General features: G+C 35.8%; 1 protein-coding gene across 1 annotated transcript in view; it reads left to right on the forward strand.

Moving 5' to 3' along the window:
• Window positions 1-20596, forward strand: part of LOC132556145 (uncharacterized protein DDB_G0287625-like) — a 40720-nt gene extending 20124 nt beyond the window's left edge. The window contains exons 5-10 of the mRNA XM_060220534.1: window positions 1017-1070; window positions 5463-5525; window positions 7625-7687; window positions 8501-9154; window positions 10013-10057; window positions 20182-20596. Coding sequence (XP_060076517.1) covers window positions 1017-1070; window positions 5463-5525; window positions 7625-7687; window positions 8501-9154; window positions 10013-10057; window positions 20182-20596 — 1294 coding nt within the window. The remainder of the gene's footprint in view (window positions 1-1016; window positions 1071-5462; window positions 5526-7624; window positions 7688-8500; window positions 9155-10012; window positions 10058-20181) is intronic.
• The last annotated feature ends 3526 nt before the right edge of the window (window positions 20597-24122 follow it).

Raw genomic sequence — 24122 nt, forward strand, 5'->3', positions numbered from 1 at the left:
ATTAAAACTATGAGATGTTTAAGTAATATCCTTGTTAGGTGTCATTTATGAAACAATATCCTGAGTGTTATTACACTGGTAACAGATATATTGAATGTTTAGTGATCTGAACATCTGTAATTGTTTATCTGCCCATGTTCTGTATCATTAACATTGTGATAAGTATGTTAGACATTATACACATAGTAATGTTGGTAGAGTTTTACAATGTCCTTAGATAAACAGATATCTACAGTGGATCACAGCCTCCATAATGAAGAACTGAAGTTCTTTATCTGTTCTGTTTGTTCCAGGGTATTTTGGCTGTCTCTGATGTTCGACAAATAAATATTTTTTTCATTCTCCCGTTTTCTTTATGTCTGTTGTATTGACCATTATTGCTAGGCCACAGGTCAAGGCTTTTATTAACCATTACTGCTAGGTCACAGGTCAAGGTTTTCATCACTCTAGCATCCTTATCAGTTCATAAATATTGTAGAAACTTCAAGTTATATTTCCTTTAATATGCCTTGAGTAAATGAAATATCAGCTTGATTGGTCACAGTCAAGGTAACATACGTTAAATAACATCAGGCAAAAAAAAAATCTCCAAGTTATCAGTCTTTCACTTCCCCAGAAATATGACCTTGACTGTTCATAGAATGATGTTTCCTAATGAAACTTTCCCAGGGTGTATATGTTGTGTATACCATGGGTTAGCATAGTTTGTCAATGTTAAGGTTACCTGCCACATTCATTGGTCATATCTGTCTTCAATCCAAATTATTGGTCATCGTCACATACCAAATATACCTCAACAAGTTCATAGATGATTTACCTGCAAGTGCCATCACCAGGTGATCGTTAATGAAAATCAGAAGTCAAGTGAAGAATATTTTATGAGTGTTTGTATTTCAATTTCATTAGTTATTACCATTTCTCTGAAACCTTGTACCAGACAGATTCCACAGACACATCTATAATATTATGTAGATATTGTTACAGATTAGCTGTAATCCAAAAATTGCTGTTTACAGATACAAAAGGAGCAGACGATCAAGGTCATACTCAAGGTCAAATTCAAGGTCAAGGTAGGTATCTGTTCTTTCTGTATGAAACTTCAGTAATATTGCAGTTTTTAATGGTACAAATTGATACACAAATTATATGATATTTTCAGTATTAAACTTTAAATCTGCCAGGTTTTTTTAAATCCCTACAGATGTTATCTACTGTTAGAGAGTTAGGGCTAGGCAGTTATAAACAATGTGATTTCTCCTACTTTGACATATTATGTCATATTCATTATGTAACATATTATTTTGTAGCTATACCACTAAGTACCTAAAACTTTAAACTACTAGGTGAGAATTTGTTTTGTGCCCTACTCAGCAAAGATAAGTGTCTAACTCCCACATGGTAAGATATTAGTGTGTATTTCCCACATGGTGAGATATCAGAGTGAACCTCCCACATGGTAAGATATTACTGTGTAGCTCCCACATGGTAAGATATTAGAGTGAACCTCCCACATGGTAAGATATTACTGTGTAGCTCCTACATGGTAAGATATTAGTGTGAACCTCCCACATGGTAAGATATAAGTGTGTAGCTCCCACATTGTAAGATATTAGTGTGAACCTCCTACATGGTAAGATATTAGTGTGAACCTCCCACATGGTAAGATATTAGAGTGAACCTCCCACATTGTAAGATATTAGTGTGAACCTCCCACATGGTAAGATATAAGTGTGTAGCTCCCACATGGTAAGATATTAGTGTGAACCTCCCACATGGTAAGATATTAGTGTGAACCTCCCACATGGTAAGATATTAGTGTGTGGTAAGATATTAGTGTGAACCTCCCACATGGTAAGATATTAGTGTGAACCTCCCACATGGTAAGATATTAGAGTGAACCTCCCACATGGTAAGATATTAGTGTGAACCTCCCACGTGGTAAGATATTAGAGTGAACCTCCCACATGGTAAGATATTAGTGTGACCCTCCCACATGGTAAGATATTAGTGTGAACCTCCCACATGGTAAGATATTAGTGTGACCCTCCCACATGGTAAGATATTAGTGTGAACCTCCCACGTGGTAAGATATTAGAGTGAACCTCCCACATGGTAAGATATTAGTGTGACCCTCCCACATGGTAAGATATTAGTGTGACCCTCCCACATGGTAAGATATTAGTGTGAACCTCCCACATGGTAAGATATTAGTGTGAACCTCCCACGTGGTAAGATATTAGTGTGACCCTCCCACATGGTAAGATATTAGTGTGACCCTCCTACATGGTAAGATATTAGTGTGTAACTCCCACATGGTAAGATATTAGTGTGTAACTCCCAATAGGTATTGCTGCTGAGACTAGTATTTATTTACAAAATTCACAACTTTTGCATTATGCTGTTTTATCATGGAAATTAAACTTATCTGTGAAATTACATCAATAATATCTTCATGTCAGTTTAGTTTTACTGAATCTGCACACTGTGTTTAGTTGCTGTTGTTAAGAATATATGATTAATGTTCTGGAAATAAAAATTGATGTGCTGTTTGAGGGAAAAAAGCCAGGCTTCCTTTATCATGTAATGGTTGTACCTGTTATCTGTTCTTCAAAGAGAAGGTTGACGTTATCTTTCATAAGTTTGTTGTAAACATTTACATGGCTGTTTTATTCTACATAGATTGTGTAATAAATTAACTCTGATATCATTGAGACTTACTCCATTTTATTTTTGTAACAAATAAAGGAGTACAGTGGAACCTGATTGTTTCAGGGCCTGACCTTACTGACACCTGACCTTACTGACACCTGACTTTACTGACACCTGACCTTACTGACACCTGACCTTACTGACACCTGACTTTACTGACACCTGACTTTACTGACACCTGACCTTACTGACACCTGACTTTACTGACACCTGACCTTACTGACACCTGACCTTACTGACACCTGACCTTACTGACACCTGACTTTACCGACACCTGGCTTTACTGACACCTGACCTTACTGACACCTGACTTTACTGACACCTGACTTTACTGACACCTGACTTTACTGACACCTGACCTTACTGACACCTGACTTTACTGACACCTGACCTTACTGACACCTGACTTTACTGACACCTGACCTTACTGACACCTGACCTTACTGACACCTGACTTTACTGACACCTGACTTTACTGACACCTGACTTTACTGACACCTGACACCTGACCTTACTGACACCTGACTTTACTGACACCTGACTTTACTGACACCTGACCTTACTGACACCTGACTTTACTGACACCTGACCTTACTGACACCTGACTTAACTGACACCTGACTTTACTGACACCTGACTTTACTGACACCTGACTTTACTGACACCTGACTTTACTGACACCTGACTTAACTGACACCTGACTTTATTGACACCTGACTTTACTGACACCTGACTTAACTGACACCTGACTTAACTGACCCTTGACTTAACCTGACTTTACTGACACCTGACTTTACCGACACCTGACTTTACTGACACCTGACATAACTGACACCTGACTTTACTGACACCTGACTTTATTGACACCTGACTTAACTGACATCTGACTTAACTGACCCTTGACTTAACTGACACCTGACATAACTGACACCTGACTTAACTGACACCTGACTTTATTGACACCTGACTTAACTGACATCTGACTTTACTAACATTTACTAACTTATCATCTAAACTTTTCAATGCCTGACTGTATTAGCATGTGACCTTATCAACATCTTCATTTATACCTTTAACTTGACTTTAAGATTCTGTAATTCACTCATGCTGTTGTTTGTACCATTGAGAACATTCTCATCCAGCCTGATTGTCGAAGTCATTTAACTAAATATTCATACCAGTCCTTTCAAAGCTTGTGCAAAAAAGGTAATTCAAAAATGATCAGTCAACCAAAATATTTCATTAAGACCTACCAGCCAATTTAATGGCACAGCGTGCCCATCATGGGAACAGTGATTAATTTCTCAGCACCTGATATTGTATATGAAAGGTCCTTCTGTATTCAGCTTTAAATGTACATGTATATGTGCTTGACAAGTATTGACCTTGTTATAGGTCAGAATATCACACTGACATTTATTTCTTGTTAACTTTTCGGAGGAAACTTCTCACCTGAAGTATTCAAAATGTGTGAATAGTTTTTTTTTTAATTTGAGGCAGAAAGATGCTGTCTTTCTTGAGTTGAAATGAGATAATGTAAATTCTGTGCATTTTCAGTTCTGTTTTGTTATCTGATGTATTGCAGAGACTTGTAATATCTCTAAATGGATGCTTTCATGTGAAAAAGATCCATATCTATAGAATAGAACACATTTAAATATTTTCTACACAAAGCTGTTATATAGCAGTGTGTATATATAAATACATATGGAGGAGATGTAGAGCAAAGTTATCAGATATCTCTGTTTATGTCAGAAATAAGACATTTATCAATTTATTTTTTCTTAGCTATAAATTAGTATTTAGAACCATTTCAAACTCTTTAGAGTTCCATACAAACCATTAACTGTTTTATTTCGTGTAGGTTATCGTGGGATAATTTGAAGAGAACTTAATTTAACCTATACAAATTAGCTCATCCATATATATATGTACAATTTTTAGCTCACCTGGTCTGAAAATGTCATACTGTGATGTCAGTTGTCTGCAAAACTATTTCTTTTTAACACCAATTCCACAAGATGTAAGAAGTATCATTGGGTGAAGGGGAATCAATTTTGTGTAATTGTTTGGTCTCACCCCCTGGGGTCTGAGGCTCTGGTGGGGGGTTGGGGAACAGATGGGGAAATTTAGTGTAAATTGCTTCTGTAGGAACTATTTGTTTTTGTTCAGCTTTTGTCTAAAGCATCTTTAGTTGAACTGAATCATTTTTGGTGTAAAAAAAACAGGTCTTGTGCTCTATTGGACAAACTCTGTACAAATTGTAGGTCTCTGACTCTTGGGTCAGGAAGAGTTGGGCCCCATAGCAGAAACAGACGAGGATTTTTTAGAATCCTTATTCTGTATTAATGTCCAGATTTTGTTCCAGTTTAGACTGGGGTAATGAGACTCCTTTTTTAGATAGTTTTGTTGACTCTCTTGTGGCAGAGTGGTTTGGGCTAATAGGGGATTATTCCTTTCTCTTTAGTTTGGATTAAGTAATTTCAGCCAATTACAGATGAGTGACACAGGGCCTTTTTTTTTGTTTTTCATGAAATACAATTTTGATTTTACCCATGCAGAAGTTTATAGACACAAAAGTAGCAAAAATTTAGTTTGTGGGCCTTAAAACTACCATCATGAAATAGCCTATTGTTTCAGAGGCTTTGATATACCACAGCAACACTTGTATACTTGTTTACCCCCTCGAAAACATCTCTCGTACTGAGCTTGCTAGTAAGTAATATACAATAACCTCTATTTTTGCTTTTTAGGTCCCCCATGAGTAAGAGATTCAGAAACAGACGGAGGTCAATATCACAGATGAGAAAACACAAGTATGTTATGACAACATCAACGTAATTTAAGGATGGTTCATGTTTGGTCAATCACTCCATTGGTTCTTGAATCTCTAACAATAATTCAATGACAGAATCTTTTGAATGGGGAGAGCAGGGACTGGCAGAGGAGACGAGTTGGGAGGGGGTTGGGGCTGGCAGAGGTGAGGAGTTGAGTTGAGAGGGGATTTTGGCAGGAAGGAGGTGAGGAGTTGAGTTGGGAGGGGGTTTGGGTTGGCAGAGGAGACAAGTTGAGTTGGGAGGGGGTTTGGGCTGGCAGAGGAGATGAGTTGAGTTGGGAGGGGGTTTGGGCTGGCAGAGGAGACGAGTTGAGTTGGGAGGGGGTTTGGGCTAGCAGAGGTGAAGAGTTGAGTTGGGAGGGGGTTTGGGCTGTCAGAGGAGACAAGTTGAGTTGGGAGGGGGTTTGGACTGGTAGAGGAGACGAGTTGAGTTAGGAGGGAGTTTGGGCTGGCAGAGGAGATGAGTTGAGTTGGGAGGGGGTTGAGGAGTTGAGTTGGGAGGGGGTTTTGGCAGAGGAGACAAGTTGAGTTGGGAGGGGGTTTGGGCTGGCAGAGGAGACGAGTTGAGTTAGGAGGGGGTTTGGGCTGGCAAAGGAGACGAGTTGAGTTGGGAGGGGGTTTGGGCTAGCAGAGGTGAAGAGTTGAGTTGGGAGGGGGTTTGGGCTGTCAGAGGAGACAAGTTGAGTTGGGAGGGGGTTTGGACTGGTAGAGGAGACGAGTTGAGTTAGGAGGGGGTTGAGTTGGGAGGGGGTTTGGGGTGGCAGGGAGACGAGTTGAGTTGGGAGGGGGTTTGGCTAGCTGCTGTCAGAGGAGACAAGTTGAGTTGGGAGGGGGTTTGGACTGGTAGAGGAGACGAGTTGAGTTAGGAGGGAGTTTGGGCTGGCAGAGGAGACGAGTTGAATTGGGAGAGGATTTGGGCTGGCAGAGGTGAGGAGTTGAGTTGGGAGGGGGTTTGGGCTGGCAGAGGAGACAAGTTGAGTTGGGAGGGGGTTTGGGCTGGCAGAGGAGACGAGTTGAGTTAGGATGGAGTTTGGGCTGGCAGAGGTGAGGAGTTGAGTTGGGAGGGGGTTTGGGCTGGCAGAGGAGACGAGTTGAGTTGGGAGGGGGTTTGGGCTGTCAGAGGAGACAAGTTGAGTTGAGAGGGGGTTTGGGCTTGCAGAGGTGAGGAGTTGAGTTGGGAGGGGGTTTGGGCTGGCAGAGGAGACAAGTTGAGTTGGGAGGGGGTTTGGGCTTGCAGAGATGAGGAGTTGAGTTGGGAGGGGGTTTGGGCTGGTAGAGGTGAGGAGTTCAGAGAGGATTTTGGCTAGCAGGGATGATGCAATCTGATAAGGCACTTTCATTTTATGAAGGTTGTGTTTGAAGGTCATGAGTAGCCATTTGTCTGCTGGAAATTTTCCCAAGACTTTATGGCTTTTTCTCAAATTAATAACTATAACTTTCTTTAAACTTCTAGCACAAAAAAACACAAACAAACAATAATGTAAATGAATCTTGTTATTATTGATAATTTTGTATTTTTATTCAACTATATATCTATAACACCATTCCAAAGTTCAAGGTTGTGGTAAGGTGGTCAAGTAGCTGCCACTGTGTTCCAAAGAGGTCATAGTGAATCAGAGGTCATTTTTTGTTCATGAATTAGAATATCAAATAAGTTCATTTCATAAGATAATAAACACAGTTTATTTTGGACAGTTTTATTAAAGTTTTCAATCAAAGTGATTGTGATGCTTGTGTATGTTTATCAGTAGGCACTAGATATATGTTAAGAACCAAATTGATTATCAAGTGGTTTTTTTCCCCTTAAGACTTTGTTGAAAACAATTCTTTAATACAGCAGTTTAGGTAAGCAAATGCTTATTAGCAGTAGGTTAATGTATTTATTAATTGTCAATACCTCATAGATTGGGTACTGGAGTACATGAGTACTGGTGAAGCAATGTGAAATAATTTACACTCTCAGAAAATGAAACCATCAGTACTTAATAGATTCACTGTGTCCAGCCATAGTGGACTTCCATGATATGCTGAAACAGTGTTCGTGAATCAATGAAAAGTTTACTGTTATTGCAATTCTAGGTCATATTCTCGGTCAAGGTCAAGGTCAATGTCAAGGTCTCACAAGAGAAAGAAAAGCAGACAGTCAGGATCCTCTTCTAGAGATAGAAAGAAACCCTGTGTAAGGTAAGTGTAGTCACACCTGTATTACACAATATATTGTAATGTAAGTGTAATCTCATCTGTGTAGATGATAAGTGTGTGCTTGATTTCTATCTCACCAGAGAAGAAGTCTTTTAGGCCCATGGGCCTCTTATGTCTATCAGTATTGAGTAGTTGACTGAATTTTATATTTCAGAGATTTAAAGAAATTCTGTTTGTGTATGATGTAACAAACATATTGCTTTTGATTTCCTAAACTTTAAATATAACATAACATGAACATTTTATGATCTTTAGTGTTACCTTGAATAGGATGTGGGGATGCTTTCCTAACACCATAAAGTTTGTTTTAACTCAAAGATTTTCGATGTTTTAGTGGAAGAAGTTGTTGTATATTTTCTAAAATCCTACTCCTCAAATAAAAACGATTGGATTTTGTCCAAATTACCAGAAGCGTTTTCAGGTGAAGGGTAATCACTTTTGTGTAAATAGTGAATCTCAGCTCCCTGGGGTGGGGCCCCAATATAGGAAATAGAGCAAATTCTTTAAATTCTTACTTCTGGAGGAATGGTTTGGCTGACTCTTGAGTGTTATAGAAATATGGATATGTTGTGTGTCATGTGCTTGCATATGTAGAATTTCTTTTCTTTCAGTTCATGAAGTAATTTCATTCAAGTGAAGCCAGATGAGTGATACAGGCCCCACAGGCCTCTTTTATGATGCCCTCTGAAGAAGTCATGTTATGATTTATCATTGTATTTACTCTACTGAAGTGATAAATGCACTGTATTGCAGGTCAAAGACACATTCAAAATCCAAGTCCCCAGGACAGGTGGTGAATGGCAAGACAGTGTCTCAACAAAATTCCTCAAAGTCACAAGATCTCAACCATGGAGATAGATCCTCCAGGTCAGAATCACAGGATCGTAATCACAGAGATAGACGATCACGGTCCAAATCACAAGATTGTAACCATAGAGATAGATCCTCCAGGTCAGAATCACAGGATCGTAACCACAGAGATAGACGCTCAAGGTCAGAATCACAGGATCGTAACCATGGAGATAGGTGCTACAGATCCCAGTCACAAGACAGTAACCACGGAGATCCATGCTCTAGGTCCATGTCTCCACCATTACCAGTGAGCTCTGAAGACCTGAACAGCAGTAAACTGTCCGAGGAGCAGCCCTCCTCACCAACAATACAATGTAACAACAAAGAGTCACCACAGACATCACCCAAGATTAACCAATTGTTGTTTAACTCTAGTCAGCAACAGTCACTGCTGGAAAGCAGTCACACATCATCCCCAAGGTCTAGGTCAAGGTCATTTTCCCCTGTAACCATAAAGAAATTTTCAAATGATTGTCTGGAGATGCCTGGGATTGACAAGCTACGTGACCATAGTCCTAACTCCATGGTACTTCAGACTTGTAAAGACCCATTGAAGTAAGTATATATACTGTTTCAGTGGCAGTCTATTATTTTATAATGAAGAACACTTAAAAAATCAAACTCTGAAATATTAAGTATAATGATTGTAATTTTGTACAAATCTAAACTTATTTACTAAAGAAGTAGACCCATATTGGTGTTTACTCTTGACAGGTTATAGGTATTCGCACACTCTGACATTGAGTGAGTTTTTATTCTCAGACTTGGTGTAAGCTATCACACACTGACATTGAGTGAGTTTTCATTCTCAGACTTGGTGTAAGCTATCACACACTGACATTGAGTGAGTTTTCATTCTCAGACTTGGTGTAAGTTATCACACTCTGACATTGAGTGAGTTTTCATTCTCAGACTTGGTGTAAGTTATCACACTCTGACATTGAGTGAGTTTTCATTCTCAGACTTGGTGTAAGCTATCACACTCTGACATTGAGTGAGTTTTCATTCTCAGACTGGGTGTAAGCTATCACACTCTGATATTATATTTGGTTTCCAGCAAAACCTTAAACACATGTTTTCATTTCAGGAATTAGTTGGATCTCACTGCTTGATTTATTGTGAAGGTTTTTGCTCAGTATATCAATTTCATGATTATAAAGATTTTGGTAGAAAACTAAATGTTATTTTCTTCTTTCTATACTGTTGGGCTGGTTATGTTTAGTTGTTGCCAGCATGCCATCTACGTCTTCAATTTCATTAATGGCCTCCTATCAAGGGAGGCTTTTTGTTGCAGAATTATAAGTATTTGTTAAATGTAGAGTTCAGGAATGTGACTTGTTTTACAGGTCACCAGTGTAAGGGAGGTAAGTCAAGTCAAAAGCTATATACAGTGTGTTTGTCTTTATTTTACAGCCACAGCATTCCAAAAGAAGGCACCAGTTGTGACAGTGATGACAGGTAAATATTTGGTGAATGGGACATTTCATTGCTGATGTCAAACCTCTCTGTTATAGATGTCTCGGCTATCACAGATACTTTTATCTTTGTCCGTATTCAGACGTAACGGTTTATAAGAGTGTCAATATAGAGAAGGTATAATTGATCAGGGTGTAAGTAAAAAAAAAGGATAAAAGAAATGATGGCATTATTATACAGTGGTTTTTATCGGTGGTGCTATTTGAGTAAATAGCAGTTTTCTAAGGTTAACACAAAACTTAGTTTACAGAGGTTTACAGAGGGTAATATTGGTGAGAGTGTCAGTATACAGAATATTTGTGAGAGTCTCAGTATACAGAATATTTGTGAGAGTGTCAGTATAAAACATATTGGTGAGAGTGTCAGTATACAGAATATTTGTGAGAGTGTCAGTATACAGAATATTTGTGAGAGTGTCAGTATACAGAATATTTGTGAGAGTGTCAGTATACAGAATATTTGTGAGAGCATCCATAAACAGAATATTTGTGAGAGTGTCAGTATACAGAATATTTGTGAGAGTGTCAGTATACAGAATATTTGTGAGAGTGTCAGTATACAGAATATTTGTGAGAGTGTCAGTATACAGAATATTTGTGAGAGTGTCAGTATACAGAATATTTGTGAGAGCATCCATAAACAGAATATTTGTGAGAGTGTCAGTATACAGAATATTTGTGAGAGTATCCATATACAGAATATTTGTGAGAGTGTCAGTATACAGAATATTTGTGAGAGTGTCAGTATACAGAATATTTGTGAGAGTGCCAGTATACAGAATATTTGTGAGAGTGTCAGTATACAGAATATTTGTGAGAGTGTCAGTATACAGAATATTTGTGAGAGCATCCATAAACAGAATATTTGTGAGAGTGTCAGTATACAGAATATTTGTGAGAGTATCCATATACAGAATATTTGTGAGAGTGTCAGTATACAGAATATTTGTGAGAGTGTCAGTATACAGAATATTTGTGAGAGTGTCAGTATAAAACATATTGATTAGAGTGTCAGTATACAGAATATTTGTGAGAGTGTCAGTATAAAACATATTGGTTAGAGTGTCAGTATACAGAATATTTGTAAGAGTGTCAGTATAAAACATACAGGTGAGAGTGTCGGTATATGTGGTAATAATGTCAGTATACAACATCTTGGTGAGAATGTCAGTATGGGGAAGCTGAAGTTATGATGAAAGATGTGGTGTAGAAAGACTATTGATATAGAGAGGAGTGGTGTATGAAGACTGTATTGATATAGAGAGGAGTGGTGTTTGAGGGCTAAAGAAATGAGGAGAGATTTGGTTTGGGGGACTGGGGTAATGTAGAGATATAGAGTGAAGGGAGGAGGTGAGGGAACTGGAATTATTTGGAGAGGTGTGGTGTGGGGACACATGAGTGATGTATAGAGGTGTGGTGTGGGGAGACTGGATTGATGAAGAGAGGTGTAGTCTAGGGAGACGGGAGTGATGTATAGAGGTGTGGTGTGGGGAGACTGGATTGATGAAGAGAGGTGTAGTCTAGGGAGACGGGAGTGATGTATAGAGGTGTAGTGTGGGAAGACTGGATTGATGAAGAGAGGTGTAGTCTAGGGAGACGGGAGTGATGTATAGAGGTGTGGTGTGGGAGACTGGAGTGATGTAGAGAGGTGAGGTCTGGGGAGGTTGGAGTGATGAAGAGAGGTGTAGTGTGAGGAGACAGGAGTGATGTAGAGAGGTGTGCTGTGGGGAGACTGGATTGATGAAGAGAGGTGTACTGTGAGGAGACAGGAGTGATGTAGAGAGGTGTGGTGTGGAGAGATTGGAGTGATGAAGAGAGGTGTAGTGTGAGGAGACAGGAGTGATGTAGAGAGGTGTGGTGTGGGGAAACTGGAGTGATGAAGAGAGGTGTAATGTAAGGAGACTGGAGTGATGAAGAGAGATGTAATGTTGGGAGACTGGAGTGATGAAGAGAGGTGTAATGTTGGGAGACTGGAGTGATGAAGAGAGGTGTAATGTTGGGAGACTGGAGTGATGAAGAGAGGTGTAGTGTGAGGAGACAGGAGTGGTGTGGAGAGGTGTGGTGAAGGGAGAATGGTGTAATATAGAGAGGGGTGGTGAAGGGAGGCAGGATTGATGAAGAGAGGTGTGGTGTCAGGAGACTGAAGTGTTACCTCTTGTTTCATTGCCCCATGTCACCCCTCATGTCAATGTTTTGTGTTGTCAACATCTAGTGACATACCATGGAAAAGAAAATCTTGATAAAACACAAACTACCAACCACTTGAAAGGATGAAACACCAAGAACATTTCTCAACTACTGCAACTACTAACAAGGGATGTTACTCCAGCTACAAATGTCACCTACAGAGAAGGGAGGCGACTCCACGAATTTAAATATACCACCACTCAATAGAAACACAGTAACAGCTGTGCATCTACCCAGTACCAGACTATAGACTAAGGGAGGTAACTGTAAGTTACACAGTATATATGGGAGTTGTCCTAACATCAACATCTACTCAAGGGAGATTACTCAAGATGTCCCAACTGACAGGACACCAGTGCTGGTGACCAATGATAGACTGTAACCATGTAGGCACTGAAACAGGTCGTGGCTACTTGCCTACCGATAGGTCACTACCTGTGGTCTCACAGACTCACATGTTATGGTCACTCATGATCAACACAAACCTAAGACAATCATGAGGAAGTGAGTAAACACAGAAATGAGAAATTAACCAATTACCATATAACCATGCACAGTAACCAGGCAACATGTCATAACTTTGTCCCAGTCTTTGTGGGTTAAATCTATTTGTACAGCAGTACAAACCACATTTTTACTACTCGATTCTTAAACACATACACATCATTTTCCTTGTTCAACCTTTTACAAAATTTTGGAAGCCTCTTCACTCTTTATCACCTTACAAATAATAAGATGCATGTACTTATCCTCTCAAACATGTAAGTAAAGCAGAGCAGAGACATGATTATTTTATAAACATAGCTTTGTACTGTTTTTAGAAAGAGAAAGAAAAAGTTATAGATAGAAAAGACAGAAAAAAGGACAGAAAAAGAAAGGTGCATAAGGAATGATAAAAGTTCATTATAATCTATAATATATGTAAATTCATAATGATTATACTATGATAAATATCTTTCATACATACATAACTTACAGAAGTTATTGAAAATTTAATACATCTTATCAACAGAAAAAAACGTCGCAAACTAAGGCAAGGCTTATCATTTAATTATGTGGTTCTTGTAGTTTTTTCCCATTTTTTAAAATTTTTCTTTTAAAGTTCAAAAGATTGTTTTTAGGCATTACTCATTACCACGATTTGCTTAAATACCCTTGTTAGTCACAGTTTTTCTTAATTTAACTTTTTAACATGTAACCACAGAATGCATTGGCTTGTGACCCTCTGTGCCAAAACTGTTTCATTAAGTATGCCTGATCATGTTATGATCAAGGAAATGAAATATGATACATTGCTAAGATACAATAAATATATTGTTAGGATACACTAAATACATTGTTAGGATACACTAAATACATTGTTAGGATACAGTAAATATATTGTAAAGATACAGTAAATACATTGTTAAGATACAGTAAATACATTGTTAGGATACAGTAAATACATTGTTAAGATACAGTAAATACATTGTTAAGATACAGTAAATACATTGTTAAGATACAGTAAATACATTGTTAGGATACAGTAAATACATTGTTAGGATACAGTAAATATATTGTTAGGATACAGTAAATACATTGTCAGGATACACTAAATACATTGTTAGGATACACTAAATACAGTTATACAGTAAAAATTATTATCAGTTTAGGGTTAAAATGTAAGGATGTAGTTTGACTTAGGAGTCAAAATTTGGTCAACATGATGATACTGACCATAACAGAAAACTGTTATTTAGATTTAAAAACAGACTAAAGTACTTAAGTTTGAGATGTATCCTTTATTAACTGATTTATCCAGTAACATAAAAATATACACAATAAAACCATAATACAAAAAAACAAAACCAAAAAAAAAACAAACAAAAAAAAACAAAGGCTACATATATTAAAAAAAAAAGCATTATGATTATCACAGCAGAAAATTCAGGATTAGGTTAAATAATGAATATGATAATACAAATACGTGCAAAAAATAAAATTAATATAATGTTATATAAAATATTTCATTCCATTTGTTTACCTTCCTCTGTCAGCTGTTTACTCCAGTGGTGTGTATATTACTCTGTGTTTCTCTACACTAATTAACAGTGAAATGGTTTCTGTGGTATACTACAGTGGTGTGTGTATTACTCTGTGTTTCTCTACACTAATTAACAGTGAAATGGTTTCTGTGGTATACTACAGTGGTGTGTGTATTTCTCTGTATTTCTCTACACTAATTAACAGTGAAATGGTTTCTGTGGTTAACATGGTTATATTTCACCTGTAGGTGATCAACTTTGTTATGTAGCCCTAAGATTTTCCAGGAAGCATATACTAGTAATTTCCATTTTGTCTATCTATTCTTTTGTGTCGGGAGCATAACTTTGACAAAGTTAAGCAAGAATCATGAAACTTGGTATATACATTGGTCATACTAAGGCAATGTACACTGTACCAAATTCAGCACCCATTATCCCTTAATTACAGAGTTATGGTCCTTTGTTAAAATGTTCATGTCCATGGCATGTAACTTTGATTTCATTTAAACTAGAATAATGAAACTTGGTGTATGCTTTTAACCTAATTCAAGGGCCGAAACCTCTTAATTACAGAGTTGTTGTCTTTGTTGAAATTTTGTGTCCATTAGAATTAATTTTGGAGAGCGTTCATCAGTTTCACTGATAATCTTGTTAAGTTCCTGATATTTACTATTTAGTTTCAAACTTCTAGCTTCTGGAGCTGTCCTTAGATGTTGATAGGATGTTAAATTTAAATGAGCATTTAGAGATGTGTTAATAATGGACTAAGTGTGTTGCTGAGGCGCAGGTCAAGAGACCACAGTCATCTCTGGATGGTGCTACTAAACCACATGTGTGACGAGGCATTGATGGTGCATCTTCATAAGGACACAGGTGGTGTTACCCACTTGTATCCACTGGTTTCTAGACAGAAAGATGGTGTTTCTTTGCCACAGCAATGCACAGTTTCAAATGGTGTTACTGGACCTAGAAATCTAAAGTTGCAGATGGCGCTACTGGATCAGACTTCTAAAAATAGAACTGGTGCTGTAAGGCCACAAGCATGATGTTAATGACCACATCCATCTGGTGAAAAAAAAGAGATGTGATATACACTTACATGGTATACATGTCAAATAAATTCTTCTTATTAGAATTTACAGTACATTGCAGTCTTATTGGCATTCTTAGGTACTGCTGAGGTACAAGGAAAGTTTATTGAAATTGTTAGTTACTGCTGAGGTACAGGGAAAGTTTATATTAATTTTACTGAAATTGTTAGTTACTGCTGAGGTACAGGGAAAGTTTATTGAAATTGTTAGTTACTGCTGAGATACAGGGAAAGTTTATATTAATTTTACTGGCATTCTTAGGTACTGCTGAGATACAGGGAAAGTTTATATTAATTTTACTGAAAATTGCTTAGTTTATTGAAATTGTTGCTGAGGTACAGGAAAGTTTATATTAATTTTACTGAAATTGTTAGTTACTGCTGAGGTACAGGGAAAGTTTATATTAATTTTACTGAAATTGTTAGTTACTGCTGAGATACAGGGAAAGTTTATATTAATTTTACTGAAATTGTTAGTTACTGCTGAGATACAGGGAAAGTTTATATTAATTTTACTGAAATTGTTAGTTACTGCTGAGGTACAGGGAAAGTTTATATTAATTTTATTGAAATTGTTAGTTACTGCTGAGGTACAAGGAAAGTTTATTGAAATTGTTAGTTACTGCTGAGGTACAGGGAAAGTTTATATTAATTTTACTGAAATTGTTAGTTACTGCTGAGGTACAGGGAAAGTTTATATTAATTTTACTGAAATTGTTAGTTACTGCTGAGGTACAGGGAAAGTTTATATTAATTTTACTGAAATTGTTAGTTACTGCTGAGGTACAGGGAAAGTTTATTGAAATTGTTAGTTACTGCTGAGGTACAGTGAAAGTTTATATTAATTTTACTAAAAATTATCAGTTACTGCTGAGGTACAGGGAAAGTTTATTGAAATTGTTAGTTACTGCTGAGGTACAGGGAAAGTTTATATTAATTTTATTGAAATTGTTAGTTACTGCTGAGGTACAGTGAAAGTTTATATTAATTTTACTGAAATTGTTAGGTACTGCTGAGGTACAGGGAAAGTTTATTGAAATTGTTAGTTACTGCTGAGGTACAGGGAAAGTTTATATTAATTTTACTGAAATTGTTAGTTACTGCTGAGGTACAGGGAAAGTTTATATTAATTTTACTGAAATTGTTAGTTACTGCTGAGGTACAGGGAAAGTTTATATTAATTTTACTGAAATTGTTAGTTACTGCTGAGGTACAGGGAAAGTTTATATTAATTTTACTGAAATTGTTAGGTACTGCTGAGGTACAGGGAAAGTTTATTGAAATTGTTAGTTACTGCTGAGGTACAGGGAAAGTTTATATTAATTTTACTGAAATTGTTAGTTACTGCTGAGGTACAGTGAAAGTTTATATTAATTTTATTGAAATTGTTAGTTACTGCTGAGGTACAGGGAAAGTTTATATTAATTTTACTGAAATTGTTAGTTACTGCTGAGGTACAGGGAAAGTTTATATTAATCTGATTGAAACTGTTTGTTTCTGCTTTGGTACTGGGAAGGTTCATATTAATTTCACTGAAATTGTTAGTTACTGCTGAGGTACAGGGAAAGTTTATATTAATTTTACTGAAATTGTTAGTTACTGCTGAGGTACAGGGAAAGTTTATATTAATTTTATTGAAATTGTTAGTTACTGCTGTGGTACAGGGAAAGCTTATTGAAATTGTTAGTTACTGCTGAGGTACAGGGAAAGTTTATATTAATTTTACTGAAATTGTTAGGTACTGCTGAGGTACAGGGAAAGTTTATTGAAATTGTTAGTTACTGCTGAGATACAGGGAAAGTTTATATTAATTTTACTGAAATTGTTAGTTACTGCTGAGGTACAGGGAAAGTTTATTGAAATTGTTAGTTACTGCTGAGGTACAGGGAAAGTTTATTTATTGAAATTGTTAGTTACTGCTGAGGTACAGGGAAAGTTTATATTAATTTTACTGAAATTGTTAGTTACTGCTGAGGTACAGGGAAAGTTTATTGAAATTGTTAGTTACTGCTGTGGTACAGGGAAAGCTTATATTAATTTTATTGAAATTGTTAGGTACTGCTGTGGTACAGGGAAAGTTTATTGAAATTGATAGTTACTGCTGAGGTACAGGGAAAGTTTATATTAATTTTACTGAAATTGTTAGTTACTGCTGAGGTACAGGGAAAGTTTATATTAATTTTACTGGCATTCTTAGGTACTGCTGAGGTACAGGGAAAGTTTATTGAAATTGTTAGTTACTGCTGAGGTACAGGGAAAGTTTATTGAAATTGTTAGTTACTGCTGTGGTACAGGGAAAGTTTATTGAAATTGTTAGTTACTGCTGAGATACAGGGAAAGTTTATATTAATTTTACTGAAATTGTTAGTTACTGCTGAGGTACAGGGAAAGTTTATATTAATTTTACTGAAATTGTTAGTTACTGCTGAGGTACAGGGAAAGTTTATATTAATTTTACTGAAATTGTTAGTTACTGCTGAGGTACAGGGAAAGTTTATATTAATTTTACTGAAATTGTTAGTTACTGCTGAGGTACAGGGAAAGTTTATATTAATTTTACTGAAATTGTTAGTTACTGCTGAGGTACAGGGAAAGTTTATATTAATTTTACTGAAATTGTTAGTTACTGCTGAGGTACAGGGAAAGTTGAAACTGTTGCTGCTTTGGTACAGGGAAAGTTTATATTAATTTTACTGAAATTGTTAGTTACTGCTGAGGTACAGGGAAAGTTTATATTAATTTTACTGAAATTGTTAGTTACTGCTGAGGTACAGGGAAAGTTTATATTAATTTTACTGAAATTGTTAGTTACTGCTGAGGTACAGGGAAAGTTTATTGAAATTGTTAGTTACTGCTGAGGTACAGGAAAGTTTATATTAATTTTACTGAAATTGTTAGTTACTGCTGAGGTACAGGGAAAGTTTATATTAATTTTACTGAAATTGTTAGTTACTGCTGAGGTACAGGGAAAGTTTATATTAATTTTACTGAAATTGTTAGTTACTGCTGAGGTACAGGGAAAGTTTATTGAAATTGTTAGTTACTGCTGAGGTACAGGGAAAGTTTATATTAATTTTACTGAAATTGTTAGTTACTGCTGAGGTACAGGGAAAGTTTATATTAATTTTACTGAAATTGTTAGTTACTGCTGAGGTACAGGGAAAGTTTATATTAATTTTACTGAAATTGTTAGTTACTGCTGAGGTACAGGGAAAGTTTATATTAATTTTACTGAAATTGTTAGTTACTGCTGTGGTACAGGGAAAGCTTATTGAAATTGATAGTTACTGCTGTGGTACAGGAAAGTTTATTGAAATTGTTAGTTACTGCTGAGATACAGGGAAAGTTTATATTAATTTTACTGAAATTGTTAGTTACTGCTGAGGTACAGGGAAAGTTTATTGAAATTGTTAGTTACTGCTGAGATACAGGGAAAGTTTATATTAATTTTACTGAAATTGTTAGTTACTGCTGAGGTACAGGGAAAGTTTATATTAATTTTACTGAAATTGTTAGTTACTGCTGAGGTACAGGGAAAGTTTATATTAATTTTACTAAAAATTATCAGTTACTGCTGTGGTACTGAAATTGTTAGTTACTACAGGGAAAGTTTATATTAATTTTACTGAAATTGTTAGTTACTGCTGAGGTACAGGGAAAGTTTATATTAATTTTACTGAAATTGTTAGTTACTGCTGAGATACAGGGAAAGTTTATATTAATTTTACTGAAATTGTTAGTTACTGCTGAGGTACAGGAAAGTTTATTGAAATTGTTAGTTACTGCTGTGGTACAGGGAAAGTTTATTGAAATTGTTAGTTACTGCTGTGGTACAGGGAAAGTTTATTGAAATTGTTAGGTACTGCTGAGGTACAGGAAAGTTTATTGAAATTGTTAGTTACTGCTGAGGTACAGGAAAGTTTATTGAAATTGTTAGTTACTGCTGTGGTACAGGGAAAGTTTATTGAAATTGTTAGTTACTGCTGAGATACAGGGAAAGTTTATTGAAATTATTAGTTACTGCTGAGGTACAGGAAAGTTTATTGAAATTGTTAGTTACTGCTGTGGTACAGGGAAAGTTTATTGAAATTGTTAGTTACTGCTGAGATACAGGGAAAGTTTATTGTTAGTTACTGCTGAGGTACAGGGAAAGTTTATTGAAATTGTTAGTTACTGCTGTGGTTGAAATTGAAATTGTTAGTTACTGCTGAGGTACAGGGAAAGTTTATATTAATTTTACTGAAATTATCAGTTACTGCTGTGGTACAGGGAAAGTTTGTTAATCTTTACTGAAATTATCAGTTACTGCTGTGGTACAGGGAAAGTTTATATTAATTTTACTAAAAATTATCAGTTACTGCTGTGGTACAGGGAAAGTTTATTGAAATTGTTAGTTACTGCTGAGATACAGGGAAAGTTTATATTAATTTTACTAAAAATTATCAGTTACTGCTGTGGTACAGGGAAAGTTTGTTAATCTTTACTGAAATTGTTAGTTACTGCTTTGGTACTGGGAAAGTTTGTTAATCTTTACTGAAATTGTTAGTTACTGCTTTGGTACTGGGAAAGTTTGTTAATCTTTACTGAAATTGTTAGTTACTGCTTTGGTACAGGGAAAGTTTGTTAATCTTTACTGAAATTGTTAGTTACTGCTTTGGTACAGGGAAAGTTTGTTAATCTTTACTGAAATTGTTAGTTACTGCTTTGGTACTGGGAAAGTTTTTTTCCACAAATTTTATCGAGATTATTACTTTTACTTTGAACAATTTTTCGGCAGTGTTTGAAATGAATGTTATTTATTTCCAGGTGTCATGGAAATGCTGGAATGAACACAACACTGGATTACTTGGATTCCCCAACGGATGTTACTGCAAGTGATGCAATCAGCAGGACCAAAGACTCCAGTAAATCCAACGGCGACTCCATTAATTCAGAAGGGGACTCAAGTAATGTGACTGGTGACTGCATAAATATGACCGGTGACTCTATCAATGTAGCTAGTGACTCCAGTAATTTGACTGCAAACTCATCCAATATGACCGGTGACTCCACCAATATGACCAGCGACTCCATCAATATGACCAGTGACTCCACCAATATGACCAGCAACTCCATCAATATGACCAGCGACTCCATCAATATGACTGGTGACTCCATCAATATGACCAGTGACTCCATCAATATGACTGGTGACTCCAGTATGTTGGATATTGAGAGCTAAGTACGAATCATTATCACGAAACCGTTCTCATGCTCAAGCATGAATTTTGTGCTCAAGTCTTAAATCTTTCTTTAGTTAAAAATTCAGAAAAAAGAGGCTGATTTTGTCAAAGATTAGAAAATACTTTGAAAGGACTTCAAGCCAGATGCTACATGTTTATATTTGACATTTGTATTATTGGATATAATTTCGGTGAATTATGAAAAAGTTATCTTGAGTACAAAATCTAGGCTTGAGCATGAGAATGGTTTCATGAATACAGGCCCAGGTCTTCTCTCAAGACAGTTTAGAAAACACTATGTTTATGTCACGTGTAGATTCTTTAAAACAAAGATTTATATATTTTTGTTGAAATTTAATGGTGATACAAAATTTCCAGATTATATTATTGATAATTATAGATATTGTTGGACCTTATATCCTATATATATATATATATATATTTGTTAGGTACTTGCTTTGTATTTTGCTTTCACTTATAAATTAATTATTAGCTACAACTCAAGTTTGTTATTAAATCCACTAGATGGTTTTTCACATCTAAGTAAAAGCTACTGTATTTTTAAAGGAAATGAAGACTTTGTATGTAGCTATATATAGAACTGTCCTCATCCAAGCATTTTTGTATATATCTATATAAGTAACTTTCTCAACCCAGCATTTCATATGCATTTATATCAGTTATATATCATTGAGGTGAATTATGGAATGTAAAGTAGATGCATATGTTGTTTTAGCACTCATTTAGTAGAGTGTGGCTTAAATTAATTGCCAAGTCTGTGTATCGTTGATTTGTTCATCATGTACAAGATATATATATATAGACCACAGTATTGTAACATCCAGTTCTACATACCTCAGCTAATATAGGTGGTAATCTGCAATAGTCAAAAGATCGTGGATAAGACATCTCCTGAACCCCTTAACACATTTAATTGACTTGTACTATTTCTGGATTTGGGTTAGCTGGACGTATATCTATATACAGTGTATATAATGAACCTTTGCTCATGAAGGTCTGTGCTTGTTGGGTTTTTTCCCACCACTTGACAGTGCTGCAAAACATGTCCAAGTTATCACCAGCAGTGATTGTATTGTCTTTGACATTTTTTTCTTTGATCATGTTTTTCCATTAAACAGTAGAAAATAATGATGAATCAGAAAGTGATTCATCAATAGCTTCTAGTCTGTGGTTAGCATCCTCATTGTTTTGTTGATGTCTGAAAGTGTTGTTGACTAAATGGCTTCTCCCTATTGCTTAGAACCTGGGAGATGTAATAATGTATTATACCTTCCTGTATCTTTTAGCTGGTGCATTTGTTTTCATAGCTAGGTATAAAGATAATGATGGCATTAGTGAACACAATTATATGTTAATTATTTTTTGTTTATGTCTTTAAATGTTGATAATCATTATGTAGTTACATACAATTGAATGTCTATGATCTCCTGACCGTGATCTGGTCTAATGAATGCAATATTTTTGGCTATGCAATAAAAGGTGCAGGGAATTTTTATATGATGATGATATTTTTGTATGGTTTCCTTCAAAACGCATTTTAATCTGCTGATCACCAAGAGGTTAAAGTAACTCACATCTTATCACATGTCATGTATTTTATGTAATGCCACACTCGCATACAAACTTTTTTGCGTATAAGGGATGTAGCAGTCCCTTTTCTGAACCAGTTCTTCTCATTGGCTAGCCTTTCTTTCCTAAAGCAAGATGTTCAGGACTGTGGCCTTACACTTGATCATTCCTAGTGAAACTTCACTACATGGGATCATGTCCTTAAGGGACCAAATCTCAAATCTTTGTTGCCCATATCCTCTATTTTTTGGGGAATGAACAGGAAATGCTTCACACATAAATTTGTACCATAAAGATTAAGGTCATCCCACAGGGTCCAAGTTTCATTTGAAACTTCGTAGTTGTACTAAAATATCTGTAGAATTTTACATTTTTAAAATATCTTATGTGTCACATCATTTTCAACTTTACCGAAAATTGAATATAAAAAAGTCTGTAGTAGTTTGTAGCTTACTAATGGTATCATTTGAACACATATAATGAGCATAGTTCAGATGAATTTGATGAGACCCTCTTTATTTCAAGAGTTTAAGGACATGTTTTTCATCTACTGCTATAAACACCATAATAAAACAAAGATCCTTGACATAAGGAGAACACATATATCCATTAGTATAACTTGGTTTTAACTTTAAATTACATTTTCCCCAGAGAAATACAGGAATTTGATTAAAAGCTTCTATCATGATCTTATGTCATCACTTACAACAGTGACGATGTAACTTTAATGGTTTAGACCACCCGCAGCAATGCTTTCTAGTCACTGCAACGAAATTTGCAGATTTTTCCTGTTTGGTTGCAAATAAAAACAAATGTTGAGTAAGTTGGTTTTTCATATCAATTATGGTGTACACTTGTGTTTTTCTATAATTTGGTATATAAAACATTTTTGTAAGTGATCCTTACCAGATAACTGCTTAAATATCGGGTAAAGCAGTCATTGAAAATGGCATTGTCTTGCCTAGTGTTACATCAAACTATCTGATGTCAACTTATTCACAAATATATTTCCAGAATTATTTTAACACTAATAAAACTATTAAACTATGTTTAAATCATTTTTTAAAAATGTTTTCCCTCTTTTTTTTCCCACATCACTTTTTTTTCTTTAAGAATGTAATAAAAAGGAAATCTTAATGGTTTCCAGTCAAATATATATTCCTTTCACTCATATGACAGAATATATCTTCTATTTTTCACTCGTACTTCACACTTGTGATCAGTCTAGATATTCTGCCATACTCATTAAATATATATGATATTATATGGAAAACCATTTACTATCCTCTTTTCCTGTCAGAGTGTAGCACCACCATCAGTAATGTGTCACCCTTAGTGGAATTTTAGTTACATTTGTATTTATTAGTAACTTCAACAATAATCATATCATTGTAATTATTTCATGTTTTTTTTTGGTGTCTGTATCAATTGATGTAGGATTACTTCCATATCAGCTACAACTTAAGATATAATCACTTTTATTTGCTTCCTGGTAATCCGAACGTGTATGGATATCGTGAAATATCAATTTGTCTTGATTAAGATTAAATTAATATCAAATAATGTTATAGTTTGTTGTGAATTTGAGACTGTGGGGTCATGAAATTTATGATTTTTATAAAGCACCTTAAGACACTTCCAAGGATGAAGAGAATTTGGTTCTCCTTCATCTAGGTATTGAAGAGAAGAGTTTTAATTTTCGGTCAATTTGGCCCATATTTGGCCTGTCCAACAGCCCCTGGGGGGGTCAGCCAAGGTCAATATGTACATCTCATCAAACTGTCATCTTATATATCAATAACTATTTTGAACTATTTCCAATACAATCTAAACAAATTATTGCTCAAAAATGTAATTTTCCTATATAAACTATAGTAAACTTTATCTCCTCCCCTGGGGAAATGCGACACCTTGAAGTCATGAAATTTACAATTT

Source organism: Ylistrum balloti, unplaced genomic scaffold (assembly GCF_031769215.1).
Source record: "Ylistrum balloti isolate Yb309-2 unplaced genomic scaffold, AGI_CSIRO_Ybal_v1 Utg370552, whole genome shotgun sequence".
In the NCBI taxonomy this organism is placed as follows: Eukaryota; Metazoa; Mollusca; class Bivalvia; order Pectinida; family Pectinidae; genus Ylistrum; species Ylistrum balloti.